The 17,932-nt window shown below is 42.5% G+C and overlaps 1 protein-coding gene across 4 annotated transcripts; it reads right to left on the bottom strand.

Annotated features, from left to right (window-relative positions):
- Nucleotides 1–263: 263 nt before the first annotated feature.
- Nucleotides 264–17,335, bottom strand: MACIR (macrophage immunometabolism regulator). 4 transcript variants are annotated; one of them, XM_069964675.1, is made up of 2 exons: nt 17,110–17,335; nt 264–2,361 (listed from the first exon to the last, which is right to left on the bottom strand). In XM_069964675.1, exon 2 carries the CDS (start codon nt 2,339–2,341, stop codon nt 1,715–1,717), a length of 627 nt encoding a protein of 208 aa, XP_069820776.1. In that variant the 5' UTR covers nt 2,342–2,361; nt 17,110–17,335; the 3' UTR covers nt 264–1,714. The 4 variants fall into 4 exon arrangements, with proteins under 4 accessions (XP_069820776.1, XP_069820777.1, XP_069820775.1 ...); XM_069964676.1 differs by lacking the exon at nt 17,110–17,335 and adding an exon at nt 15,516–15,582; XM_069964674.1 differs by lacking the exon at nt 17,110–17,335 and adding an exon at nt 11,918–11,990.
- Nucleotides 17,336–17,932: the final 597 nt, after the last annotated feature.

The raw sequence follows: 17,932 nt of genomic DNA, 5'->3' as shown, positions 1-17,932 counted from the left end.
CGTAAAACTGACTCAACATTCAGGAAACACATGCCAAATATTCTGAGCAATTGCATCATTAATTGAAAGGAGTTTGTATAGAATTAGAGATGAGCAAATCTACATCAGGAACGAAGCGAAATGTTTGTTCCTACTGGCATTCTGCTCATCAGGCTGCGGGGCTTTGAAGTTTTCTCCGCTCCATGCAGCTCCTTCCTGGCTGTTGGAAAAAGAAGGATCCAGTCTTGGGAAACTGGAAGAAGTTTCCTAGGACTGGATCCATCTTTTCCCATCACCCGGGGATTAGCGACACTGAGCGTTGCATACTGATGAGCAGTGCATTTTCTTCTGAAATACTTGGGGAAAATCGGTGGTTCCAGACATTGCCCGATTAAAAAGATGATGAATCAAGTGGGGAAACAACTGTTCAAATAGATCAAAGCATAGCCAAAAGGGCAAAGGATTAGCCAATGATCACCTCCAGAAATATCACATCAGAAGACGATCAAGCAAAGCCAAGTTACTAGCAAAAACTTTTCCTGTTTTTGAAAAAAAAAAAAAAAAACATCTTGAATATATTATCATTTGTTGTGTTCCTTGCCAATTTTAATCTACTTAGGGTGTCTCTTTATCAGACACTAGGAGGAAAGCCACAAAGTTAACTACAGAGTGGATGGTGGACAAGGTTCCAACAATGCCTTCATCTCTGAACAAGTTTTCATAAAGTGGTTAATGGTTAAAGGCTACAAGTGCTATTAAATATGTATTGAAGATGTTTTTTTTTTAATTATTTTCTAGATTTTTTTCCCCCCAATAAAAGGGCACAATATAGGACTAGCTGTTCCGGTTCTGTGTAGCATTGTGACAATCTCATTGAGTGGGCATGGACAATATGGTGCATGGTATGATATTGTTTATCTCACATAAACTCTATCCATCTGTACGGATATTTCTGTCATAGCAGCAAGCACACGTCACATTTCAGTAGTATTCCCAAGCACTGACAAGTTAATAATTAAAATATATATGTGTATCTATATAGATATTGCTTAATTCTACAAAGTAAACTTAAAAGGAAGGTAGATTTAAAACTCATGGAACGTATAGAACTTGCAACTGGGTCTTCTAAGGGAAGCAATCCACAGACGGCAGATCTCGTTCTCTGAAGACTAGATGGTAATAAAGGGCATAACTGCGTTCTCTATAATCACCCATATATTAAAACTATTACAGTATATATTAATCTTCAGAACATTCAGTAGGTAAACAACAAAACAAGTACTCGAGGGTGTTTTCGGTATCTAAATCTTAACTTATTCACACACACGTGTATGGTAAATTCAGTCATTGAATAATCTAAAAGTTATCAACCACAACATATCTTAGCGTAAGATCGGCAAAATCCTTCTTCTGATTTCATTAAAACTGTCAGAAATGTCATCAAATATCTGTCAATCAAAAATTATTCCGCTATCTAATCCTAATCCATTGTAATGCCACACTCAGAAAGTCTTGATCCTTTAGGAAACAAATGGCTTGATAACCAGTGCACCTCAACAAACTAGCAAATCGAGTGGCTTCAGTAAGATGCTTGATGTCATATGGTAGACGTTGACAACCTATGTGCAGTTGCTACCTATACAACACAACCACTACGTTGTGTAGCACACGTTTCTTTAAGTGGTTTTCCAATGTGCTACAAGAAAGGTGCACGATAAATCAGAATTTCTCCTCTTCAGGTATTATTTCTTGCAAAAACACGATCGCCCCTCAGTGTAAGATGCTGGAGTTGGTACTGCAACACTTCTGTGTCTGCCGATTCCTTGATGTTCATCTTATCTAGGTTGAGGTAGTCCAAGGACTTTGAATGTATCCTCTTACCCTTAAGAAGACAAAGTGGTAGAGGACCATGGGCAGCCTTGTAAGACTCGTATGGAATAACTTTATTGCACTTATCACCTGAGCTTGGCATTCGCCTTCGTCTCCTTCCATTTATGGCAGGAATATCATATGGCTGATAGTGACGCCCTTTAGCTTTGTATATTCGAGAAGATCGGGACAGTCCAGAATCATGCTGCTTGGCTCGATAAGATGGTATGGCCTCGGCAGGATTCTCTTCTGTTGCGGTACACTTATGCGCCAGCTTAAGAAGCTCTTCTCCTGTAGTAAATCCAACTAAATAATTGGAATCCATGTGAAGTATCTGATAGCCCGACACAGTCCTACGAATCGGAGAGCATGGTGTACTAGAGCAGCGTGGCTTCTCAGGTTCTACTTTTAATGGAGAATTCCGTTCTATTGTGCTAGATATGGGTATAGAAGAAATGTTAGTCCTTTTATCTCCTTTAACATCCACTTCCATTTTGGCGGTTCCAAAGGATCCTAAAAATACAGAAAAAACAATGTTTATGTGGACTTTTATTTATCAAATCTTTCATCTGTATTTTTCGTGCCAGAGGAAGTCATGACCTATTTCTAGTGTTTTTCCTAATGTCATTATGCTTAGCTTTTTGCAGGTGGTGGCATGAATTGCCATTGACTGCAATGAACATCCATACCCATATTTGTTTGGCCAAGTGTTATTACTCCCACTCTCTCCATGTATTTAAATGTTTGGTTTGGCCAAACATTCATGTTTGGTGGAGAGAGGAGGGGTAGGTTGCTGATAGACTCCTCAGGCTGTAACTTAACTTTCTGGGAACAGTCTAGCAGTCAAAATTCAAGATGCCCAAACCTTTTCTCTGCTGACATCATCTGTCAGGTCGGGATGCCCCACACATTAGTCACTCGACCAGTCCCATTGGAGTTTGATCAACTTTCATTATGGGCACTTATTATTACGTGGCCCGACATTAAACACATTTGCTTACCAAGACCACACATGGCTCAATTGGTGTAAAAAGAATAAAGATATATACTTACCTGTCCAGGCTTCACCAATATCATCCAGCATTTGTGTTTTCCGCTCACCGCAGGCGCCTCAGGGACTTCTGATCCTACATCTAAAGTGACAGGCCGCTCAGCCAATCACTGGACAAGATGAGACAATGTCGCAGCCAGTGGTTTGCTGAGCGACCTGTCACTTCAGAAACAAGTTTGGAAGTGCTAGGGATGGCTGCGGTGAACACAGGAACAAGGCAGCAGGACACTGGAGGAGCCTGGACAGGTAAGTCTAAAGTTTTTTTTCCCTCTTTACCTTAGCCTCAGCCATCGGCCAATGATTGTGTGGCATGTGAATAGACAACAATCAGCCGATGATAGTTTATTTGGCTGATCGTTGTTGTTATTAAACAGAGCAATAATTTGCCAAATCAGACCAATTTGTCAGATTATCACTCTGTGTAATAAAGACAACAATATTAACACTCCGTGTAATAAGGCCCTTAGATGTTGTCAGATAGGATAAAAGATAAGAACCTCTAAACTGCAGCGTTTATTAAGGAAGTGCCTGATTAATAGACAATAAAAAACAAATAAAAAAATAAAATGTACACCTACTTTTTAAATTTAGAATAATCACACGATTACAATAGTTATTGTTATGCATTACAAAGTTTAGTTTGATTCCTCAAGACAATATGGCACAGCAGTACATCTACATAAATATATGAGAATCTTTTTTTTTTAAGACAAGAACACTGTCCATTTGACAACAGTGTCACAACAGAGAAAGTGCTTAAGAAGGTAGTTGTGCTGAAAAACAATGTGGAGGTGGGAGCCGTGGGCGCTGTTTCTATGGCTGCAACATGCTAACTCTGTGTGATCTGAACATAGACACACACATGGGCATGCAAAACAGAGTCAGTTTACCAAGCCTTTCACTAAAAAATGATAAAAAAAATATTTAATTTTGCTCATCAACTTATAATATTACCAAAAAAATTCTAACCAAAAATAGGCAGATCCAGTATTACTATGCTATTTTTTTTATTGTTGCCTTAATCATTCCTGTGACAGGTCAATAAGAGCATAAAGGATGGTGCTTACTCCTCTTAGGTTTTATTGGCAATTTAGGTTTTATTGACTCCCTTTGACTATTAGTTTTTTAGCTGTACGCAAACCAAAAAGAAAATTTGCTGCAGAAAGCTGGCCAGGAGTTGCACCATGAAGAACAACACTACATGCATAATACTTTCAAACTTCTATTCAGCTGCAGAAAAGAGGTGAAATAAAATCAATTATCACCTGTGAGCAAGGACGCAAAAGTGCGAACACAGAAGTTTTTACAAGAAAGGAGAAAATATGATTTATTTTCAGTATACAATTTTTTTTTTGCTAATCCTGACATATAGAAAACAGTTGGGAGCTACTAGAAATTTTTTTATAACCCCTTAAGGAACAGCCTGTTTTGGGCCTTAGGGAACAAGCAATCTTTGATGTATGCATTCAAAGAAGTGCAATGTTTTGGGGGTTTTTTATCCATGTAAAACTGGATGAATGTTTGGTTTTCAAGAAATGAACTTTACGTTATATTGGGGCACACATAATTTACCAACAGTTAATCATCTTAGTTTTGAGGGGTGTGGGGCAATTCCACTTAACTTTTTGTGTATTTTTTTTTTTTTCCCTTTCTGTAGCTATTACATTTATATGTACTCTGTTTGCTAAGTAAAAGTATATTAAAAAAAATAAATAAATTAATAACAAATTGTCTGTCATATTCCAAGAGCAATAACTGTAATATATTTCACTTTCAGACTTCTTAGATGCCACTCCTCTATTGACCGATGCATCTTGTGCCTTTTTTGCACCATTTTAAAAAAGTTGTCAATTCTTTGGGCAGATGGTGGATTGAGCTTGAGAAATTCAACAGTCAATGGGACAGGCAGAACTTCAAGCGGAGTCAGCCATGCAACCTCCGCTTGAAATTTCCATAGAGTGAACATATCCTAAGTAGAATTCTGAACATGGCTTCTGGAACGTGATAACATGCTAACATAAATTATGTCAAGTACTACTAATTTATATAACCAAAACGCATCAAATCAGAACATGTATTGTGGTCTTAAAGTGAATCTTTAACCCCTGTCTATCTAATGATCTGGTGGCACTTCTGGATACATATGAAAGAAAACATGAATTTCCCTAATGTAAGTCAAATTTTCCTAAATCTGCACCTATTTACATAACTTTATTGGTGGCAGACGCCTATTCAGTTTAATATGATATTGACACTCCTTTATGCTTCCAGGACACATTGCAGCACAGTCAGAATGAATAAACTACTCCGCTCACCGAGGACATCAGAGACGACATCCCCCAGCAGAGGTAGCATTCTTTTCCCTGCATTTCTGTCTCTTCGGGAAGACTTTAGGTAGAAGGGGATAGGTTTTATATCTATGACTACTGATGAGATTTCTTCTATGCGGTGTGATGTTTTTTATTACAAGTGCCAATTGTAAAAATGATTGGAACACAGTTTTCTTTTTCTTTCCGCATTACCTTACACATAGGCCTTGACTGATCACACCATACTGCAGGATACTACCTCCAAGGAATAGCAAGGCACGAATGTGATGAAGTATTTTCTCACTTCAAATGACACAACGCAGCATGCTAGATCTTCCAGGTCACCAAGAAAATAGAAAGCGTTTATATTTTAACTTCTTAGAAGCATTTTTACACATGCTGCAGCGTCTTAAGGTCGTATTACACGGCACAATATTGAGACAGAAGCGATTGCTGACCTGACCCTCTTTGTTCCCCACTCGCTGTCTGTGCTATTACACGCACAGATAGCAGCGGAGAGGAAGGGGCCGTGGAGAGCTGCGGAAGGGGCTGCCCGGACAATCCATAGATCGTTCAAGTGGCCCGCTGATGAGAGCGGTGGTCTGCTGCCGATGAGCAGCAGAGTAGCTGTTAAGATCGTGAATTTTCAACATTGTGTATGTCGGCTGACTGTGGTTAAAACATGAACTACATAAACTGGAGCGCCCAATAATCGGCCAAGTATGGCAGATAATATTTTAGTGTAATGATGCGTTTACACGGAGTGATTATAGGCTTGTGTAAACAAAGAGACTGATCAAGCGACAAGCGATAAATCGTTCATCGTGATCTTTCAACCTGTTCTCAAATCATCGTTGGTCGTTCGCTTAAAATTCGCAGATCGCTTTGTGTAAACAGTCTTTCACTGATTCACCCTAATAGTGAGATGGGCTTAAGCGATCTTAAAACGGTCGCAATAACGATTCTTCCAAACGATATAATGTTCCGTCTAAACGCTGATCGTTATAAAAAACACATTGTTACTTCGAAATCGTTAATCGTGCGATTGGGCGAATTGTAAATGGACCATAATAGGGCCCTAGTAAAGGGTTTGCATGAAGTGCTTTAATGCAACTCTATAAAGAATAAAGTATCCTTGGAGCACTTCAGATGCCAGTGCGACTTTTTTCAGTAGCCAGATAATAGGACCTCCCTTAAAGTGGTAAGGCCAAGATTAAAAGCTGTCAACCCTAAAGCGTTTTAGTGACATCATAGATTTAAAATCTGCCAGGAATGGGGTAAGTAGTCATTTTAGTGGTCCCCATATCTGCTCTACGCCTCCCAGCCTCAAGGCCAGCAAGGCGGGAAGCAGCCACCAGGGGCCACCCCCTAGGATGACCTAGCTCGTTCCCGGCAGCTTTTAAAACCATGATTTATCTGAAACACCTGAATGTTTTTGAGTAAATCATGGTGTGCTGGGATCCTACTCCCTGTTTCATGCTGAATATTGGTCAGGTAGGATTAAAGAGCAGGATCTGCACATTATTAGCAGCCGATTATGATCATTATTATATAATGAGACGGCCACCTTTTCACAATATGTTCCTGAAGTGGGAACATATGGAAGATTCTACTTTATTGGAATAAATCAGTGGTCAAAAATAGATCTAGTTTAAAAACTGATGTGTGGATGACCACATAGAAATCAACGTGTCCTTTATCTGGCCATGAATCGGGATCCTGATTTACATACAGAAAAAACTGATGTGTGGATGAGGCCTTACTATCGTCTGAGTCTTACTAGGCCCATATCACCAAATGAGCACTAATGTTAGGAGCCACAACAGAAGGGTGTGGGGATCAGCATTGTTTACTTCACCCTATCCAGAGGGATTATGAAATCCATATGCACTGGAGGATGGCCATATGCTGTCATTTATAAATAAGGCAATTTTAACAGGATCCAATCTCCCTATTGCAATAAACATGAATGCCCTGCCAATACGTAGACACCTTCTTATGGAGGAGGCAGCTGATGTCAGGGAAAAAAATTACCTGTGAGTCTATAATGTTATATCACATCTAGTGCTCAGTAACTTAGGCGCTATTTATACTCCTCTTCATTTGACAGGATGAACAGTTATCATTGCATGATACTTGTCAGTGCACATGGGCACACTTATACTAGAAAATGGTCCCAGATCTTCTGACATGTTAAAGTGAACTTGCTCTTAAAATCTATAACCTGGCAAATCATAAGGCTGTTACCCATTATAATTCTAAACTGCAAAAGCAGGAAATAACTGAGTGACACATAACCAGATAAAACTGGAAAAAGTCACAAGTGACAAACTGCAATAAATCACAGGGAAGAGAAATCACATGTACCTGATGGTGCCAGCTGGATCTACATGACCTTCCACAAGTCAGGCTTTTATTGTGCTAACTACACTATACAGTGGTACCTTGGTTTAAGAGTAACTCGGACTTGGAGGAGGGGCATGGTCTGCATAGCGGGGTCTACAGCCCTGTACTCTGACCCAGGAAGTCTCCCTCACCTTCCAAATCATAGCAGATCCACTTCAGGCTGGGGATTACACCAGGGGACAGGACTGTGGAGGTAATCTCTCCATAGCTGTAACCCCTCTCTCCCCGGACAGAGAGTGCTGCATGTATGTGCCCACATCTGCCCTGCTCATTCCTTCATACTCCCTGCAGTCTGTCAGTCATTGTGTTTCCCATCCTCTCCTGCTGAAATGTGTCTGTACTTACACTCAGCTATAAACAGTGCTGCTATAATGTGCCTGTACTTACACTCAACTATACACACTGCTGCTATAATGTGCCTGTACTTACACTCAGCCATTCACACTGCTGTAAGAAAACTTTCTGTCACTGTCCTCCTGCAAAGCTCTGTGATTCTCACTTCCTGATTGGTCCATGCTGAACATACACCACTTCCCCACTGAGACCTCTGACAGCCCCTAAGCCTGTTGTACTCCACTACGGCATTAAAAGGATCTGCAGCTCTATCCTGTATCTACAAACTGCTGTTGTTTTTTCATTCTTATGCACTTACTGTACATTATACACCCCATGCTGATTGCTATACTGTACAGTAACCTAAAATATCACATATTCAGCGGTTTCTCATTGTTTGTTTCATCTGTTCTGCATATTATTCAGAATAAAAAAAAATCATTATTTTTGGGATGTGGAACCAATTGTCTGCATTTCAGTGATTTCTTATGGGAAAAATTGTTTTGATTTAAGAATGAATTTGGATCAGCACGGTCCCGGAATGAATTATTGTCGTAATCCAAGGCACCACTGTATATAGAACACCCTCTTTAAATTTCATGGTTTGAAGTATCATGACAAATATATAAGTAAGACAAATATATAAATAAATTAATCTGGTCCTTATAAGGCCTTCAAGGGGTATTTTGAAAAAAAGGCAGAACGGCTCCAGGCAGATGACTAACACACATTACAAAGTTATATAACTTTGTAATGTGTTTTAGTTAAGGGGAGAAAAAAAAACAAAAAAACGCAGGAGTTGTCCTTTAAGAAGAGGAGAAATCTGTCTTTCCTTTACAACCTATTCCCTGTATATAGTATGTTCCTGGCTTTGGCTTCAAAAATCTGTCAGATAAATCTCTCTGTGTAAACGCACCATTCGACTCTAAAGGCCATATGTATGTAATCGACCCCCTAGCACCATGGTAACTTTGGTCACATGTAATGTTAGTGAATAGTGTCGCATTGCAACTATGATTAGAGATGAGCGAACCGGGTTCGGGTTCGAGTCCATCCGAACCCGAACGTTCGGCATTTGATTAGCTGGGGCTGCTGAACTTGGATAAAGCTCTAAGGTTGTCTGGAAAACATGGATACAGCCAATGACTATATCCATGTTTTCCACATAGCCTTAGGGCTTTATCCAACTTCAGCAGCCACCACTAATCCAATGCCGAAAGTTTGGGTTTGGATGGACTCGAGCATGCTCAAGGTTCGCTCATCTCTAACTATGATATAGGTTGACTGCGACGTGAAAGTCCTAAAAAACCCATCCTTGATCACAATGTAAGTGGCGTGCAACTGAGATATGGCTATTTTGTTAACAGCTAAGTATCCATTTTAATAAAATTGCTCGACTGAAGTCGGTATGTAGCCCCATCCTAAGGCCACACATTGTATTATCCCTACGTAACTTTCTACATCACCACGCTCTGTGCACTTAGACATGATGAAACGGCTCCAGGATCATCAATCCCCTATAATACATGTGAGTATGGCACAATACAGTATAAAATACATATAAGTGCAGTTAAAGCCCCTACATATAATTATAGCACAAGCCCCTACAATACATTAAGTGTAGCACAAGCCCTTATGATACATATAATACAAGACCCTATATTACATAGAAGTATAGCACAAGGCCATTTGATGCATATAAGTACAGTACAAGCCCCTATAATACATATAATTATAGCACAAGCCCCTAGAATACAAATATAATGCACAGCACAATCCCCTAAAATAGACATAATACAAGCTTAGATAATACATAAAGTATAGCACAAGCCCTATAAAAATATAAGCACAGAAGCCCATAATAAAACATATAAGTACAAGGCCCAATAAGGCTGGATTCACAATGCGTTTTTGCAATCCGCATTGCAAAACGGATGAAAAACGGATTGCAAAAAACGGATGCATTTGTGTGCATCCGTTTTGATCCATTTTTCTATTGACTTCCATTATAAAAAATAACGGATTAAAAAGGATCCGTTTTTTTTTTTGACGGATGCAAAAACGTTGCTGACACTATTTTTTTGTCCGTTAAAAAAAACGGATCCGTTAAACGTATGCTGAAAACGCAGTGTGAACCGAGCCTAATACATATAAGCAGTGTAGAAGCCCCTATAATACATATAAGCAGAGTAGAAGCCCCTATAATACATATAAGCAGAGTAGAAGCCCCTATAATACATATAAGCAGTGTAGAAGCCCCTATAATACATATAAGCAGTGTAGAAGCCCCTGTAAGATGTATATAAGTCGGGCAGACCCCCTGTAATACACATAGAGCCCCTGTAATACACATAGAGCCCCTGTGATACACATAGAGCCCCTGTGATACTCATAGAGCCCCTGTAATACACATAGAGCCCCTGTAATACACATAGAGCCCCTGTAATACACATAGAGCCCCTGTAATACACATAGAGCCCCTGTGATACTCATAGAGCCCCTGTAATACACATAGACCCCCTGTAATACACATAGAGCCCCTGTGATACACATAGAGCCCCTGTGATACACATAGAGCCCCTGTGATACACATAGAGCCCCTGTAATACACATAGAGCCCCTGTAATACACATAGAGCCCCTGTAATACACATAGAGCCCCTGTGATACACATAGAGCCCCTGTGATACACATAGAGCCCCTGTAATACACATAGAGCCCCTGTGATACACATAGAGCCCCTGTAATACACATAGAGCCCCTGTAATACACATAGAGCCCCTGTAATACACATAGAGCCCCTGTGATACACATAGACCCCCTGTGATACACATAGAGCCCCTGTGATACACATAAAGCCCCTGTAATACACATAGAGCCCCTGTAATACACATAGACCCCCTGTGATACACATAGAGCCCCTGTGATACTCATAGAGCCCCTGTAATACACATAGAGCCCCTGTAATACACATAGAGCCCCTGTGATACACATAGAGCCCCTGTGATACACATAGAGCCCCTGTGATACACATAGAGCCCCTGTGATACACATAGAGCCCCTGTAATACACATAGAGCCCCTGTAATACACATAGACCCCCTGTAATACACATAGAGCCCCTGTGATACACATAGAGCCCCTGTGATACACACAGACCCCCTGTGATACACATAGACCCCCTGTGATACACATAGAGCCCCTGTAATACACATAGACCCCCTGTAATACACATAGAGCCCCTGTAATACACATAGAGCCCCTGTAATACACATAGAGCCCCTGTAATACACATAGAGCCCCTGTAATACACGTAGTAGAGCCCCTGTAATACACATAGACCCCCTGTAATACACATAGAGCCCCTGTGATACACATAGAGCCCCTGTGATACACATAGACCCCCTGTAATACACATAGACCCCCTGTAATACACATAGAGCCCCTGTAATACACATAGAGCCCCTGTAATACACATAGAGCCCCTGTAATACACATAGTAGAGCCCCTGTAATACACATAGAGCCCCTGTAATACACATAGAGCCCCTGTGATACACATAGAGCCCCTGTGACCCCCGGCTCCTGGCAGGCATGATGCAGTGCTCAGTGCTGCCCCCTCCAGAGCTGCTGGCAGTGCAGGCGCCGGGCATGTGGCAGAGGGGCCCGTGTGGTGATGACAGTGCTGCCCTTCCCTCCGGTGCCCACCGCCAGCAGCACCTCCCCGGGCCCCGCCAGCTGCTCCCTCACACACTGCCAGTAACTATGGGAGACGCTTCCAGAAGGCTGAGCCGCATTGTGCATATGTCTATATATATTCTCTATGTGCAGCTCCATTCATCACACAATAGGATGGATGGCTCCCCCCGCACAGCCCGCGGCCGCTCCCCGCCCAGTGCCGGCTCCCTGCCCGCAGCCCGGGGGATGGCAGGATGGCAGGGCAGTGCCCGCAGCCTCCAGCCCGGTACATTACCTGGTCACCCGGCGCCGCCACTTCCTGCTGCCGCTGCACAGGAGCCGGGCGAGGCAGGCACAGTGTATCCGTGCTGAGGGAGGGAAGAGGAGGAGTGTGCCCACAGGAGGCCGCCCACACTGCCCCCGCCTTGTGCTGTATCCAGGGTGAGGGGCTCCCAGTGACCGGAGGATGGGTACCCGGGGCTGCTGAGGGGGAGGCGACCTGCCCTGCACTCATATACCATGGAGGGAGTGGGCATAGTGGATGGTGATGCTGGGCACCAGGCCATGGCCAGGATATAGCAAAGCGCCAGCTGTACTGCCCTGGTAATGTCTCCCCTGTACTATACAGAGGGCACAGTGCCCAGGATATGTATGGGCTGCTCTTCTCCAGCCATGTCTTCTGTGCTGGGATCAGACCTTTGTCTGACAACTATTACAGACTTACAGCCCTCTTAGTGCACTGCCCAAGGATATATCATAAACCCTACTGCATTGTCCCTCCACACCATGACCCCATGTACCTACCACAAGGTCCAAGATAAGCAATATTAGCCCCATATAGTGGTCCCATACTACTACTATTACACTAGTGCTCTGCAGAGTATAATCACATTTTTTATCTTGAACTATGAGCAGATTAGATGAATCTAAGATGCTGATAGCCCCCTATAGCGGCGTAGACGCTGAGGAGGAAGGTATGTGACTTATCTTCCTCTTTGGAGCTGGTCCCGCACTGTTAGTCAGAGTAATCTTTGCTCCAGAGCACCCTTAGGAGCACTGACGCGTCATCCGGGCCAGCAGTGCCCCTAAGGGTGCTCCGGAGCAGACTTTACCCCGACTAACAGCATGGGACCAGTGCCAAGGAGGAAGGTAAGACACATACCTTCCTCCTCAGTGTCCCGTGCACTATGAGGGGCTATCAGCAGGTTAGATTTGTTTAACTTGCTGATAGTTCCCCTTTAAATGTGATGACATCTAGTGACTCACAGGTGACATTTTCTCTGACAGGAGACCTTCCCTTCTCTCTTTCTCTTCCATCCCTCCAAGACCCCCATTACGACCTTCCGAGCCACAAGTCATCGCTGCCCCTCTGTGCATCACACACAATTTGTCGCCTTTAGTGTTCGACACAACAAAAAGAATGGTTTGTTAGTGCCGCCACACAGGAATGGTCGCCGCTTAAGGCCCTTTTACACAGGCAGATTATCAGTAATGGGTGTTGGTAGAAAAAGTGATCAGCAAAGTAAAACCTGTCCGCGTGTTTAATTGTGGCTGTAAACAAGCACCAGTTTCACTAATCAGCGCTGGTTTGCTACCTTGCAGGGACCCATATCTGGCCGTGTAAAAGGACCCTTGGTGTGTTATGTAGCAGAGGTGCCTTTTGGCTTCCTCAGGCAGGAGGGCTAAGAAGGATCCACCCTTACAGTTCCCAGTGATGGTTGTGCAGATATTGGGCACAATGGGCCAAAAATCCGTATATCACAACTTTTGCTGAATCATCTGTGTCATGCTGACCTCAGGGGGGGGGGGCAGGGAGCACAGCAAGGCAGGGCGTGCCTCATTCTGCGCCCAATTTACAGCTGCATGCTCTGACCTGGAAAGAGAATACCTGCTTGCTTCTGTGAACTCCTCTACTGTAATAGGCACAAAAAATGCAAAAACAAGAGCAGCTCAAAACAGGCTCAAACTTGATCAATCACCGAAAAGTAGATCAAGGCTTAAACCCGTACAACTTAAGAAAAAAGGAAATTCATGCCAAACATTTAGAAATCACTGAGGCTGAAAGTACTTTAATTCAATAACTCACAAATAAATTATGCAAAAAGAACAATATCAGTTGATAAATGACTGGTTGACCAAGAGCGGAACAAAAATCAATCATGCCATGCAGCCGTGTAACTGGCCCAAGTCCGGGACGCCAAAAAACCTACAACACACATGATGAGCGTCCCTGGCAGGCTTTATCTGCAACATTGTAGCTACTTTGTAATGCCGGGAAGGCTAACCTGAGGTCAGATTACTGAACTAACTCACTGTGATTAATCCTCCTGGACATTAGGGTGAATCCGCTGCGAATCGGGTACGTGTGAAGGTACCCTAATAAAGTTGCAGATAGGGACTTTTTTACATCAGTTTTCTCAGAAGGGAATGGGAGAGAGAGAGAAAAGATCACACATAGTTTTCTGTGTCTTCAGCAGAAAGCAGCTGCTCAGAACTGGGGGAATAGATAATACCAAGTATGGAATGAATTCACCCTGCAGGATTTAGTAAGAGGCACGCCTCCAAATAAATCTGGCGGGACCTGTTCCAGAGCAGGTGTAGATTTCTGCCATGGTTTCCAAAGGTTTCTAAGCATAAACCAAAATAAATTTGGCGTGGGAGGAGGCCACACCTTCTCACCTTTTCTATGGCATACAGTACAGACCAAAAGTTTGAACACACCTTCTCATTCAAAGAGTTTTCTGTATTTTCATGTTTATGAAAATTGTAGATTGACACTGAACGCATCAAAACTATGAATTAACACATGTGGAATTAGATACTTCTGCTTGTTGCCTGTCCTTAGCAGTGGTTTCCTAGCAGCTATTTTACCATGAAGGCTGCAGCACAGAGTCTCCTCTTACCAGTTGTTGTAGAGATGTGTCTGCTGCTAGAACTCTGTGTGCCATTGACCTGGTCTCTAGTCTGAGCTGCTGGTAACCTGCAATTTCTGAGGCTGGTGACTTGGATGAACTTCTCCTCCGCAGCAGAGGTGACTCTTGGTCTTCCTTTCCCGGGGCAGTCCTCATGTGAGCCACTTTCTTTGTAGCACTTGATGGTTTTTGCAACTGCACTTGGGGACACTTTCAAAGTCTTCCCAATTTTTCACAATGACCTTCATTTTTTAAAGTAATGATGGTCACTCATTTTTCTTTACTTAGCTGCTTTTTTCTTGCCATAATACAAATTCTAACAGTCTATTCAGTAGAACTTTCAGCTGTGCATCCACCTGACTTCTGCACAACACAACTGATGGTCCCAACCCCATTTATAAGGCAAGAAATCCCACTTATTACACCTGACAGGGCACACCTGTAAAGTGAAAACCATTTCCAGTGACTACATCATTAAGCTCATCAAGAGTGTGCAAAGCAGTGATGAAAGCAAAAGGTGGCAACTTTGGAGAACCTAGAATATAAGACATATTTTCAGTTGTTTCACACTTTTTTGTTAAGTATATAATTCCACGTGTTAATTCATTGTTCTGATGCCTTCAGTGTGAATCTACAATTTTCAAAGTCATGAAAATACAGAAAACTCTTTGAATGAGAAGGTGTGTCCAAACTTTTGGTCTGTACTGTACATCAGGGGCGTGCATTGATAGAAGCCTAAAAACACATTTGATGTTGCCAATCAATGACCCCTGGCCAGACATGCATAGTATTTTTAAGGGGCCATCTAATGATCCCTATTTACCTGTAGCTATAAGTTTAAAGGGGTAGTGCGGCGCTAAAAAATTATTCACAGAATAACACACATTACATTGTAATGTATGTTATGTCTGTGAATCACCCCCTTCCCCGTGTCCCACCACCCCCACCCGTGTACCCGGAAGTGTAGTGCATTATACATACCTGATCCGTGTCGAGGCCGTCCACCATCTTGTGCCAAACATCATCTTCGGGCGGCCGGCCGAATCCCTGCCGCCATCCCCCCTCCGCCGCGTCATAACTGTGCTCAGCCGCTATTGGCTGAGCACAGTTATGCTCAGCCAATCGCGGCTGAGCAGCTGATGACGCAATTGACATGTCAATTCTTTGAGCGGAGAGGCGTGGAGAGTAGAGGCACACAAGCCCTCCCATTCAAACAGATAGCAAGCAGTATTCAGTCCGCGCGGGGGAGGGGGATGTCGCCGATTCCGTAGCGTGAACCGAATCAATGGTAAATGGATTCGGCTGTATGGCATACCGCAGAACGCACTTTTAGCATCTGTTTAATGAATATAAGTTTATTCTAAACACACAAAAGCACACTGTAAACTAAGCCTAAGGCCCTATTCACACTTTCCTTGAAGTTGTCTGTGATCACGGACAATATTGTAGCCCATTGCTTTCTATTGAGCTATTCAAAGGTCACTTTGTTCAAGGATCCGCAATCCATTCGTGAAAAAATAGGACATGTCATAGCTTGGATGAGATGACGGCACAGAATCCCATATAGAAGTCTAAGAAATCTGTGTTTTTCACAGATTGCATGAATCAGACATCCGTGCGATCTGTGAAAGACGCGGATGCGATGTAATCAGTGTAATTTAAAAGGGTTAAAACAGATCCGTGAAAAGCACGTAAACGGATGCAATCACAGATGGTTTTTCACGGAGATAGATTGCAGACTTCATCCTTGAAAATCACTGAACGTGTGAATAAGGCCTAAGTGTTAAATCATTCCTCAAACACCACCATAAACTGTGGAGCAAGTATAATAAAGATACTCAGCGAGGTTCAGCAGTAAAACTCGCTCTGCAGGTACTGTTTAATGTCATGACAACTAAGTAGCACTGACTGGTACTTTGACAAGTTGTTAAACCAGACACCCTCTTCTAAGTATTCAGAAAATGTACATAAGACCCCAATTACCCTTATTATTAGTCAGATGGCCCATTGCCCAAAGGAAGCTAAGGACATGAGAAAACTGATGCAAGAGGGCCTGCTTTCTTTGTGGTGTTCTGTGAATCCTGACATGTACCAGCCCCTCTTACCCTGCACTAAACAAAGTATCAGTTTTGTCAAGGGTGTTTTTGTAATATTAGGCTACGACCACACCTATAAATTAGCCTACATTCATGGTATAGGTTCAGTCAATGAATTTAATTTCCAAAAGGTATAAAGGTTTTTTTGCAGAACTTAGTCCAGCAAAAAACTATTGGGGAGATTTATCAAACATGGTGTAAAGTGAAACTGGCTCAGTTGCCCCTAGCAACCAATCAGATTCCACCTTTCATTTTCCAAAAGGTCTGTGAGAAATGAAAGATGGAATCTGATTGGTTGCTAGGGGCAACTGAGCCAGTTTCACTTTACACCATGTTTGATAAATCTCCCCAAATGTCTCCAATATGAGTTTGTTGCCCGTTTACATATGTTATTTGTATAGTCAACGCAGTGGAATGTCATGAGATGATAACCAGAGAGGTCCTAGGACTTTTATAAATCCATAAGCGCAAGGTCATACCGTAGCCAGGTAAAAGCTGAGGACAAGCTGATAACAGTCTTCTAAGTAGATAATGGATGTAGACGATGAGTGGACACTGCGAATAGCTCTTTGCCAGCAAACCTGGGGTCCGAAGATGTCAGCGACCAAGTATTGGTGTAATTTGCAGAGACAAGTATACCTTGGGTCCGTTGAGGAGGATGGCCAGGTATCTGAGACAATTGGTGGTGTGGTCAGGGTGCTTAGTACAACTGTGTCCCATCACAGCGACACTAATCTGGTGCTCTGATGGGACACCGTGAAAATAATTCACCAGTCATAATAAAAAAGTTCTCTACCTTGTGTCCACCACACATTTCACTTTTCTTTCTCTTCATACATACAGAGCAAGGAATAGCCTGCGGCCCTCCAGCTGTTTCAAAACTTTCATGCCTACCATGCCTGAACAGCATAAAGGAAAATGTAGTTTTGCAACTGCTGGGGCATAGGTTCCCCATTCTTGTATTAAAAGGTATTTGTCACTATGTTACATGTCGTCGCAGATAACACCGTTAGTTCAGGTTACCATGGATACGTCCAACGCCAGGCGATTTCTGTGCATGAGCTTTATTGTAAATATTAGGATTTATGCACAGAACTCACCTGCCCTGAGACATATCCACAGTAACCTGATGCAACTGCATGCTGATCTTGGGATAGCACCATGGTGACAGGTAACCTTTATATAAAAAGCAGAGCAACTCATTCAATAAGAGACATGACCATATATTTACAATCCATATACAGAAAATCTAAAGCAACAATGTCATAAGCAGAAAGTCTGCACCAAATTGGGCAAAGATTC

The sequence above is a fragment of the Dendropsophus ebraccatus genome, chromosome 3 (genome assembly GCF_027789765.1).
Source record: "Dendropsophus ebraccatus isolate aDenEbr1 chromosome 3, aDenEbr1.pat, whole genome shotgun sequence".
Taxonomy (NCBI): Eukaryota; Metazoa; Chordata; class Amphibia; order Anura; family Hylidae; genus Dendropsophus; species Dendropsophus ebraccatus.
Note: the sequence above shows the minus strand (reverse complement) of the source record. Positions and strands in the feature narration are given on the sequence as shown.